Below are 12,370 nucleotides of genomic sequence, written 5' to 3'. Positions count from 1 at the left end.
CATGGATTTTTAGCTTTGTGGAAAGGGCTCTTGAGCCTCATTCCTCCTTGTCAAGCACCAATTATACTGGTGAAGTTAGGAATCTGGATGCTGTTCATTCTCCAGCACTCTGAGCCAGGACTCACTGCACTATAAATAAGAATATTAAACAAGTTAGAATAAGAAGTAAAGGTGCAACTAAAACAGGCAGATCAGAGTTTCCAGAATTAGGCCTGGCTTCATCTTGCAGCCATAATTAAGTCTTTATTTCCACCAGAATGGGTTGTCACACCTCCCTGGAGGGCTGGCAAAGCCCTTCTCCAGGACTGGAGCAGAGGTGTGGGTTTGGAATGGTCTGAAGAAGCATCAAAGAATATCTCTGTGTGCTGACACTGCAGAGAGCTGCCAAAGAGCAGGATGACTCTCACACTGAGATGTGCATTCATGGGAAATATGTAAGTCACCACTGGGAATTTTTAATAATAACTCATAAGATTAAGCTCCCTAACTGACTGAGAAGGCAGGGAGAAGCCTTCTAAATTTACTTTAGAAGACAGTCTGGACTTTTCATATTAGGCTAACAGGAGTGCATGTGGTCTCACCTCTAAGTTCTATCTACTGGCTTAAACAAGAAAAAGCCAATTTTTACTCCTGTTATCACTACAGAGATGGTTACAGGAGAGAATTTGATTTCTTCTTGCACATCAGCACATCAGGTGATGCAGTATTGAGTGTCTTAGTAGTGATATAAGATACAGAGATGATTTTTTATGTTCAAGGGTGCTTGTGTTGGAAATTTAATTTAATTAAATGTAGTTGGAAACTGAATTAAAAATTTGAGTTGACTTACCTGGATGAATCATGTGCACAAAGAATGGAAGGCACCTCTAACTTGTTTCACAGATCTTCTTCAGACTGAATCACATACTGATGAAAAATTTCATGAGTTGTTCTTAAAACACCCTTGCATAAGAGCTGTTCTGTCTTGAACAGTCATTTCCCAAAGGTCCAGTATTTTGTAGCTCAAAAGCCAAGTAAGACAAGTTTGTGCCACTTAACCTTCAGGTTTTTCTGGGAACCAGAGGTTTTTCAGCAAATTGATACTGTGTAGATTCAATTTGAATAATCTTGCTGTTCATGAGAACAAGTGCCTTTTGTCCCAGCTGTATGCTTGTATTTAAGTGCTACATGGTCACCTTTGCTTAAGCCTTTTTCTGAACTGCTAAAATAATAAAACACAAGAACTATTCATTTCTCTCACCCAGTGGCTGCATTTTAATGGTCTGTCAACTTCAAGAAAAGATTTGTCAGGTAAAGCCTACAGATGATTTAGGTAGTGATCACCCATATTTGCTCTAAAGATTTTGTGCATGTCAGTGCTGACCTGAAGTAGATTCCTTGGGGTTTTTCATGGAGGATGTGTGAAAGAAGGGAAGGCAGAGGAGATGAACGAGAAGGTCTTATAGAAATCAACCACTTTGTAACCAGCTTTACATTAAACACAGCAAGGGACATACATTCTTCTGGTGGCTATTTTTGATTTGTTAATTTAAGCCACTTAAATCACCTCTGTGATGGCTTCTCTGGGCAAATGAATTACAGGCTTCCTTCCTTTCTCTCACCACCCTTCTTGAGAGAGGAGAGATTCACAGCACTTAAATAATACTCATTGCTAAGTCTTAAAGTTTTAAGTATTTCAGTTAGTGAGTGTACAAAGCAATCGTCAGGGTGCAATATAATGTGCAGATGGGAAACTTGGGGACTTCCTCGAGCTAATATAGTTAATAATTCTTATCTTTTTGTTCTTTTGGTGAGTTTGAGATGGGTTGTCTTTCAATCCAGCTTAGTAAAATCAATCATTCATGAACTACCTTTTGCATCTGCAGATTCTTCACACAACAGTTGACCCTTTGAGTTGTGTCCAGTATTTGCTTTTGCCCATGTTTTTGCCCTGATTTACCTACTTTATAAGGGTTTGTTGGCATCTCAGAGTTGAGGCTCACATTACCCCTAACAAGTCTGACCTTCAGGCTAAAATGATAATCTTTCTACTCTCTCCAAAACAAGTGTAATTAAAAACCCCAACATGCCTTAAGTATATGATTAGAGAAATCCTTTTCTCAAAGTTCATAGCTGTTCTCAGGATCTTCGTTTTATTTAACCTTGCAAAATACTGAAAATTATGTGGAAAATGTAGTTATCTGTAATATAAAGGCTGAAGCAAAATTTCCAAAAGAACTTAAGAAAAAAGTCTTTTTCTAAGGAAAAAGTCACTAAACATTGCCACTCTCTCTGTACAGGATGAATATTCTGAAAGTGTTTTACTGATTCTTACCTACTTCATTTTTTTTCATCATTCCCCAAACAGGGGTAGAAAGTCAAGATACTTGCCTGAAATCATTTTTCTTGGAACAGTCAGTGAAGGGCACTTCTGACTCAACAAATCATGATTCAGAAAATGATGCAGTTGCTCCTTACCTGCATTGAGCTCTACTATTCTTAGTATTTGTAATATGCTTTGTTTCATGTGTCTCTATGGTCTCCAGAAGCACTTGGACTTGGCCTATAGATAGAAAATTAAGACATGTCACATTTATTCATCTGTCTTTAAGTGGATCATTATCTTAAGATCCCAAAGGAACGCTAATCAAGCTTTTTCTATGTCCTCCAAAAACGAAGCCTTCAGATCCTTTCCACTCTTCCATAGTTCTGTTTCTTAACCCAGTGCCTACAGTGCCAGGCTGATGGTAGAACAGACCAGAAGGCAACAAAACCAAACAGTATTTCAGGATTGTTTCAGTCTTGTGATGACTTCACACAAACTGAGCTGTTGCATCCAGAAAATCCTGAATTATGCTGAGATATTTTCCTCGTCTGCACAGAGTATGAATGATTTTCTCATGTTTCAACTCTTCTCTTGCAAACTGACCCATCAGTGGGAGCCAGAGGAGGAGACTTATTTCACATCCCAGAGAAGAAGACAGATTAAGCATAGTGTGAAATTGTGGGCTGTTTCCAGGCTGGTTTTCAGCGTCTGCACATGAAATGGTCAGAATGTCAGGGTAAGAAAAGCACTCTCTGAACAGTATCCAGTTTTGAATGGATATAAGGAAGACAAGACTGCATGTGGTAAGGCCACCAGGAAGAAACCTGCACTGGTAGAAACACAAGACTGCAAAAGCCTAAATAAGAGTTTCTGGAGAGGCCAATAGGAAAGACTTTGATAGAAGGATTTTGTGGAAAGAATTTTCCAGACCTTTGATGTGTATAAGACATAAATGAGTTGCAGGTTGAAGTGAGTGTTTAAGTTGGAGCTTTAATGTATGGGTAGAACAGCTCTATCATCCATGCTGATAAAGCAGGATGCTTTCAAGAAGGGCTTAAACACCAAAGCCCTCAAAAATACAAGACTAAACAAAGCTCTGGTGTATCACTGCTGGTCCAGCCTGGGTTCTGTCTGACATTCAGCATGGCTGAACTCAGACATCCATTAGCCTTTAGTTATCCCAAATGTTACTTCATGGCTACTTCACAGAGCCCTTGTCTCTACATCTGACAGGATAGATAGGAGCTAGCAGAGGTCTGGAGACAGGTGCTGCTCTGCCAAAGTGCAAGTTACTTGCTATTCAAAGCAGGAGACCTTTGATGAGACTAACTTATAGATCCAAATGGAAACGATTTTTGCCCTGGGCTGCTCACTGTGACCTTCAACCCATTGTAGAAATCCATTCCTCCTCTCCTGGCTTATTTATTATTTGTGAAACATTCATGACTTCAAGTTACAGTTAAGATGAGTTTAGCTGCCTGTCATTTTTGCTTTCAAGGTCGCATTAGTTCCTTGCATCCAACAGTGTGAAGTTGCTTGAAAAGGCACACTTCCCCCCTCTTCCTCCAGGAAAAATACATTAAACTTATGGTCTGTGATGCAGCAGGTCCATCCGTCCCTTCTGACTCCTTTCTAGTATGTTCCCTGTGTCATCTCACTGTGAGAGTATTTCTGTTATGTCTTTTAAAAAACAAGCAAGATTCAGATACAATCAGACAAGTACAGATGTTGTACCAGCCAGAGCATAACTCTTTACCAAAAATGGGATCAAACTTCAGTTTGTACCAGTTTGCACCATCCTGTCCTTGCAACCTGTTTCTGGCAAGGTGAAACTTTGCATGCTTATCATCCTGAGGGCACTCTGCCACCTGAACAGCACAACACTTTTCCACAAGACACAAACTTCTTGTAGCACTTGAGACTGGATTCTTTTGACCCATAGACTCGTTAGTGGATATTGAATTGCCTTAAGGTCTCCTATAAATTAAGTAAATTAGCAACATGCACCTTTATTAGAGGCTACTCTATAGCAGTGTGAAGGAACCTCTGGCAGGCATTGCATGTGTGCTTTCATGAGAAATTTGCAGGAGACCCACATGGATTTTGCTGCTTGCCTTTCAGCTCTGCACACCTAATGTAGTGCTCAGGTTGGTGAGGCAATATCCTGCCTTGTATCCACATGAAACTTCCAGCAGAGACACATTCTGGCCAGTCACTTGGTGTAATCATTGCAGACAAATCTGTAAATGATTTTATCTATTAAGATGACAGAGTTAGGAAAAAGTGGATTTGGCTGCATAGATTCTTGAAACTTCTATGCTGGTGTGAAACACTGGTTTGGGATTCTCTCTGTTAGCCAAGAGTCTTTGTCATTGAGCCAGTTTCTGACTGTAAGGATGAGATGGAAGTTGCAAAACCACAGTGAACCTTTGTAAAATCGAGAGAAATCACCCCCTGTATGCAGAATGGTGTGTACCTCCCTTGGGATCCATGGGAAAACCCAGCTACAGGATCCTGGGACCTTGGGAAAGCAGATGACTTACTGCTTTCTCAGGCTGTTTCTCCCTACCTCATCTACTCTGAGGAGTCTCGTCTAGGTCTGAAATCATGTTTCAACTTCACTAACCATGTCAAAACTCTAACCTGTCTTGTCTTGGTCTTTTTCTTGGCTCCTGGTATCCACAGCTTGTCCCTGTATTTTCCATCTCTTTCTTTTCCAGACTGTTAGAAAACTTGCTGTTCTGCAGTTGCTTCATCTTTCTCTGGTCACTTCATCCATTCTCTGACTCCAGGCACTAACATTCAGACTTTAGGTCTAAGATCCTGTTGCTTTTCTTGTTCAGAGCTCTGTCTGTCCTCACCTCTCCACTCTGACACTACATCCAGACTCCATTCATAGGTAGACACACGAAATATTCAGGAATTTGGGGCAGACAATACTACATTATTTTCACCTGGTTGTAACGTATTCCACTTCCAGAGCACAGCTGCACAAATGAGTGAAATATTATAGCTTTGAGGTCTGTAAGTTAAATTCTTCTGTGCCTTTATGCTGAGGGTGCTCATCTTTGCAGGGTCTTCCAACTAAAAGTGCTTCCTGGGAAGGGTTTTTTCCTCAGCTCTGGCATTCTGAGCTTTGCAAAGGAGCTGTGCAGGCTGGCATGGTGTGTCAGGATTGCTGTGCTCTTGCTGGGGTGATAACTTTGAAAATACAATTTTTTTTGATCTCTAGGGTCGATGGGAGAGTCAGCAAGATGTATCCCAAGGTGCCACAAATTCTAGTAGAGGCATTAGTCCATCTCGTACGAGCCTGCCAGGCTCTGGGCAGCAAAACCACTCTCCTGATCCAGGTAAGGGCTTTCCTACAGCTAAGAGGACTTTTCTAAAAGTGAAATGAAGTTACTGTAGCTATTGAATGTCAGCTGAAGCTGAGCTGCTCTCAGAGAGTGATTTCCCTTGGCTTATTATTTGGCAACTGGAAGATGTCATCTTAGACTAAAAGGATAGCAGTTTTATAGCTACTTTAGGGGGGGTTGTGTTGGTGTGGGGTTTTTTCCTTTCCCCAAAACATAATTATTCTAATTTTTTTTTCTTTTTCCCCAACAGGTATTGGTAGTCTGGCTGCTTCCTACCTGAATCCTGTCAAGTCCTTCGTGCCTCAGATGCCAAAGCTGCTGAAGTCTCTCTTTCCTGTAAGAGATGAGAAAAAGGGCAGGCAGACCTCTCCCCTTGCACAGCAGGTAAAGCATTAAATCACACAGGCTATGCAGCAATATTGGTGAGTGCTGTTGGACTGGCTGGCAAAGTGCTATTTTATATGTTGTTGTAGAGCAAACCAGGCTTTTAGTCATAGCAGAGCTTTGTGATGCATTTCCCCTCTGCTCTGTCCAGAGATAGTGGAGCTGTTTGAACTTATTGATACACTCAGCCCACTTGGCTTTTTGCTAGTGCCAAGTCCACTACCAGCATGATTTATGGGACTCCCACTTGCAGCAACAATAGTAAAATTTATGAAGTGCACTTAGTGTTGTTTGTGTATTGCCAGGAGGAAAATGTAATTCTATTTTTCATTCGTTATTTCATAGACCATTCCCTCCCACCCTTCACCCCAGCTTCTGTCACCTTTTACCATCCTCTGCTATGTGCTTTGGGCAGTTGCTTTTGTTCATTCTCATCTATTCCACATGTCAGGGAAGCATATGGTTTCCTTTTTTTTTTCCTGGATGTTGTGCTGCAAAACTCCACTTGCTCCAGATGTGGTTTCTGTGCTGTGAGTGGTATTCAATGCATTGTCAAACAGACTAAAACAAGACTTCTTTCTTTAAAAAAACCCAGATGAAATAGAGAATGCTGTCATAAATATTATTATCCCCTTTATTTGCAAGGCTGTAGTTTATTTATAATGATGTAATTCTCTATAGGGTGAGTCTGGAAGGTTTAACAAACTGTTGTGAAGATCAGTCTGGAGTCGGATCTCATTTAAAGTGTTTGGGAGTCCATTCTGTCCCTGCTTTACCCATCCAGCTAACTCTGCTGTCATCTTCTTCACTTGTCTGGAGTTCTGGAAGCTCATAACTTGTTAACTCAGACCTTTCCTCACCCCTTGCCATGCAGACAAATGTTTTAAAGAATATCTGTCCCAAAATAGAGCAAAACAGACCCTGAAATCCCCAAACAACTCCTTTTTGTGGTTGGATTCAGACATTCTGTTCTTTGGTTTGCTACAACTAAACTTGCTGTTACAAGAATGTCCCAGGGCTGCAGGAAGTTGTTTGGCATCATAGAAGTACAGTAAAATATTAAATAGAGCCAAAATAAATACGCTGACACTTAAATATCTTTTAAAGTGACTTAGGACACACATAGCACAAACAAGAATAGGGCAGATCATAAATATTTTGAGTTCAGGAATTTATTCTGTACAAAGTAATAAAAGGAGAAATTTTTACTCCCATTTCGTATCTAATTTGCTGCTTTACATTTTCACGTTGCCTTTTGCTTAGTGTTGAAACTGGAATCCTATAAACTTACTAATCTATGAAGTGTAGAGCATTAAAATGAAGACAGTGGCTTTCTTTAAAGGTATTTGGGTATCAAAAGATGCAAATAGGTGCTCTTTGCAATTGCAGTGAGAGCCTTTCACACCTTCTTGAATTCTTACTGAATCAATGAGAGATGAGATGAGAAACGAGGCCTAATTTCCTGCCTCTAGTCTAACCACCTGTTCCCACTCCTTCCTACTGTTCAAGATCAGTCGTGTGTTATTTGTCTAGAAGTCAGGTTTTAAACTACAGAGACATCTCTTTGAAGAGATTTTAATTTGTGTTTTGGATTGCTATGGAAAGTCAGATCAGGATCTCAGCAATTTTTAATAGGAGGGAAAATGCTATTAATGCTTTGTTTTGTAAAAAATATAAAAGCTTATAGATAAAGGATTGTTTGATACTTTAATGCTTGGTTGCACTGGAGAGCAGCCCATGTTTTTCCATGACCACTGGATCTGTATGTAATGAAATGTTAAATTATTCACTACTTTTAGTTTTAGAATAGAACTTTTTATAATACAGTCAGTTGTGTTACAAATTCTGCCCAGGGCAGTGGTCATGGCCCCAAGTCTGCCAGAGTTCCAGAAGTGTTTGCACAATTCTCTCAGGCACATGGTAAGAATCTTGGGGATGTCCTGTGAGTTGGACTGGATGATCCTTGTGGGTCCCTTCCAACCCTGAATATTCTGTGATTCTGTGAAATACATCTCACTGGTTTGAGAGGGTTCTACATATTCTTTGCAGCTCTGTCAGCAAGGAAATGGGGCTTCTTCACTGCTGTTAGCAATCCCAGTGAATCAGAGAATATCCTGAGTTGGAAGGGACCCACAGGGGTCATCCAGTCCAACTCTTGGCACTGCGCAGCCCCCAGAATCCCACCCTGTGCCTGAGAGCATTGTCCAGACACTCCTTGAGCTCTGTCAGATTTGTGCTATGATCACTGCCCTGGGGAGCTGTTCCAGTGCCCAGCCACCCTCTCTCTGGGAGAAGAAGCTTTTCTAAATATCCAGCCTAAGGAAAGCTTCACAGAGAGAGCAAAACTTGAAGGAACTGCTGCAGAATTAGCTGCAGCTTCTTCTGTGCAGCCCAAAAATAAATATGTGCTGTTGCAGCAAGGCTGGCTTGAAGAGCATAGATATCCCATCACATAATCTTTCTTGCTTCTTTCTAATGGCCTGAGGATGCAAATGTGGCCTGAAGAATTGAGCTGGAGGAGGTGATGAATGGCTGTTGTACACGGGGGAGGATGGGGTGCTGTGGGGGTCACTGCATGGCAGTCAGCATCAACACCTTATCGCTTACCTGCCAGAGCGAGGCAGCCAGCCAGGAATTCCTGCAGAACTCTAGTAAACTGCCATGGAGAGGACACAGAAATGATCTTTCTGGGTCTCCAAGAATACAGAACAGTGCATCTCTTAGCTCCGTGGAAGAGTGATATTTCAATACCCAGTGATGGGGGACATAAATGAGTGTGTAAGGTGGGAGTAGGTGGGTGGTAAACTACAGGAGTAATAGGGAGAGGCCAAGCCAAAAGGACTTTTCAGCTTTAATTGCAAAGTAATCTGACCCCTTACTGGGAACTGATGGAGTTTTGTTGCTGTAAACAATAAATGGGGAGAGCTAAGTTCAGGAATAGAAATGACAAAGCAAATGGAAAGATCTAAATCATCCTTTCCTGGCTAAAAGCAAATGAGCTGGTATGTAACAACAAGTTGTTGAACATAAATACCAAAAAGCTAAGTGGATCCATTTATTACTTTCTCCTGGTTCATCAGACAGCTACAGTGAAAGAGAATGTCCAAAGTTCTTGTCAAGCTCCCTTTTCAGTGGATGTCTGGTACATTATTTGAGTGTACTTAATTATCTCATGTCGTTAAAACCTGTTCTGGAGGAATGCTGGGGAACCATCTTGAAGCAGCTGCCCCAGCTGTTGTATTAAATCTCCAAGATGTTACAGTTAAATTACCATATATAGTTACTATTCTTAAATACATCTCAGCTGAAAGCACCAGATGTGTTTTGTTGCTCCTTGTAAGCAGCATCTTACGGCTAAGTTGATTTTGGTGCTTCTGAGCATCATTTCCAAGGGAGCAGGATTTAACCTTTGCAGTTTATAACTGAAGTTTATAACTGAAGTTAAGTCCGTCATCGCCAAGCAGCAGTGGATGTGGTACCAAATCTCTGATTCTGTGTGAGCTAACAGGAGATGGAGTTCTGATCAGTCATGGAAATATCCCTTTTGATTATTTCAGCAGCAACGTTAGAGTGGGTGAGCACATACAAAAGTTACCGTAACAAAATGATCTTTCCTGGTGCTGTTTTTGTTTATAATGGTTGCTTGAGCTTCAGAAAATGCAGAGACATTCCAGTCAAGGTGGTGGCAGTGAACAAAATTGCTGTCTTTGACCTTCTGAAGCAAAGTTTAGTAACTAATCTGGAGAATAATGAACCGCAATTAATGAAATCTGCTCTCGTATTCAAGTGTGTTTCTCAGACAGCACATAAAATAATTGAAAGAACTTCCTGCTCTCTAATTAGTTAGATTGAATTAATTTGGCATAATAGGATTCTTTATGTAACTAGCAGAACGGCTTCCGATGAAGCTGTTTATGTACCTAAAAGATTGGTTTCTGATGAAGCTGTTTATATACTTTAAAGTTAGAAAATGCCTATTTTCTCCGTTATCTGATGCCTTTAAATTAATTACCATTAGTCTGTAAATAAAAAAAAAGCCAACAATTCAAACCTTTTCCGGTAGCTGGAATTGCTTTTTCTTTCCTTAGCCTGTTCTTTAACAAGTTTAGTACCACAGAGTGCAAGATTTAAAGTCTTCTGACCCTTATTGCTGATGGGGAAAAGTTTAAAATACTTGTGTAAAATATGCAGGTGGATGGAGAATCAGACTTTCTTCTCTCTGTGCTTAATCATCTTATGTAGGAACTGAAGCTTCTCTTTTTTATTAACATGCTGAGGCTTTCCTAGCATACAGCAAGCAGAATTCCTGTTCTTTCCTTTATGACCCCATGGATCTCCAGGAACTGTCCATGTAATTACATTTTAGGGCATCATTGGGTGCTGACATTACAAATGTATATATTAAATTTCTGTTTCTGGGTTTTGACATTGCTGTGGCAGAAGCAAATTCCTCTGACCAATTTGGTAAGTGGATTTTGGTCACCTTCATACTTGAGAACCTTGGTGGTTGCTCAAATGTCTTTTTGATAGCATGTGGCTTAAATGAGAGATCTTGAGTCACAGCTACATTTAAAGAAATAATAATAAACTCTTTGAATTTCCATGTGCTAATGTCACTCATTTTGGTTTCATGGTGTAGAAATGTGGTATAGACACATGGAGAGGGCACTGTCAGTTTTTCTCTTTCACCTTCTGGTGCAGACATAGTAATTAATCTTAAAAACTAATGAAATGCAGTTAATGAAAAGCTTTCTAACGAGACAAAGGCCCTTTTCTGGCAGTGCATGAAAAAATAACAGTTTCATGGCTGGGCATGGTGCAGAGTATAATTGCTAGAACTGACATTCCTTAATCAAATGTAAATAATGTGGCCTTGGAGAACCTTCTTTAACATCTTGAAAGCTTTTTTTCAGAGTTTCAAATAAAAAATCATTTGGGTGCTATAATCAGCAGAGCTCAACAAATCCTCTGTGGCCAGCTGAGCTCATATGTGTCTCCTTGTGACTCAGTTGTTAGTGTTTTGATTTCTTTCTGAGTTCGGTTTTTGCTATCATCCTCATACAAATAGTTTTTAATGAGAATATGAGTGTGGAAAACTCTCTTTGAAAGTTTCAAATCACTCGAACTTCTTTATGAACTAACTTAAAAATGGTTATGAATTACCATTTTAATCTGCCTGGACCTAGGAATGAAGTAATTTAGCTGCATGGAAAATGGTACAGTTAATTTTGCATAAAGTGTACTAGAAATGGGGAATTCTGAAGTCTTAGTACAGGCTGAACTGTTCCACACATGGAAGGTGGAATAAGAGGGGTTTGGTTGGGTTAATACTTAAATGCACAAATCATTAGGGAAGAAAAGGAACAAACACAAAAATCCCCAACAAGCTAACTTATACTGGGTTTCAGATCTCCTTCTGGAATGCAGGAGATTTTATATTTGAGTGATTAATGGCTTTGTCCTCAATTTTAAAATCATTTTAGAGAAGAATATTGTTGGGGGAACCTTTTTGAAATTGATTCGATTTTTTCTGGCTATGGACTAGGGGATTTGGAATTGTTCCTGCATTTCTGTGTATGTCTTGTGAAAGGATTTTATCCCAAGTGCTCAAAACTGATTTAAATCTCCATTTAATGAAGCAACTGTTATGCCCTGCTGCAGAAGTTTCCAATAGCTGCTGTTAAATGGTGACATGAACATAATACTGTCAGTGTGAGTGTCCTTGGGCTCAGTCTGTCCTGTCTGTGGATGGGAAAGCTTAGGGAAGAGCAGTGGAGGTTTTGGATAATGCCCTTTGAGGATTGCATCAGCTCTGACATTGGCTAAACCATTTCTGGAAATTGGAGGATAATTCTTGGATGTACTGGCCTGATCTGTTCTGTTAACTGCCACTGAACTTTCTGCATAGTGGGTGTTAACAATGAAGGATGTTCATCAGGTGACATGAAATCAAAGGCTTTGTACTGAAGTCTTCAGTCACCACTGCCAGAAGTATTTTACAAAATGTTTAATGACACAGAAATACCAAATGTATCAGATACACAATGGCTTTTCCTGTTCAAGCTCACTGACATACCAGATTGGTCTCTCTTTTGGTCAGCTCAAACCATGTGCAAAGTGACCTCTCATCTGACAGAAGACACAGATTCTTAGAAATCAAGGATTCATAGAGTCATCATGGAATCACAGAAGGGTTTGGGTTGGAAAGGACCTTTAAGGTGATCCAGTTCCAACACCTTCCCCACCAGCCCAGGCTGCTCCAAGCCCCATCCAACCTGGCCTGGGACACTCCCAGGGATGGAGCAGCCACAGCTGCTCTGGGCAA

At 40.4% G+C, this 12,370-nt stretch overlaps 1 protein-coding gene across 1 annotated transcript in view; it reads left to right on the top strand.

The window, feature by feature from the left end:
* Positions 1–12,370, top strand: part of KIF13B (kinesin family member 13B) — a gene marked incomplete at its 5' end in the record, with an annotated part of 117,502 nt that overhangs the window by 95,924 nt on the left and 9,208 nt on the right. The window contains 2 exons of the mRNA XM_009082894.1: positions 5,538–5,655; positions 5,912–6,045. Of these exons, the coding sequence (XP_009081142.1) occupies positions 5,538–5,655; positions 5,912–6,045 (252 nt within the window). The remainder of the gene's footprint in view (positions 1–5,537; positions 5,656–5,911; positions 6,046–12,370) is intronic.

This window comes from Acanthisitta chloris, unplaced genomic scaffold, assembly GCF_000695815.1.
Source record: "Acanthisitta chloris isolate BGI_N310 unplaced genomic scaffold, ASM69581v1 scaffold3299, whole genome shotgun sequence".
NCBI lineage: Eukaryota > Metazoa > Chordata > Aves > Passeriformes > Acanthisittidae > Acanthisitta > Acanthisitta chloris.
Note: the sequence above shows the minus strand (reverse complement) of the source record. Positions and strands in the feature narration are given on the sequence as shown.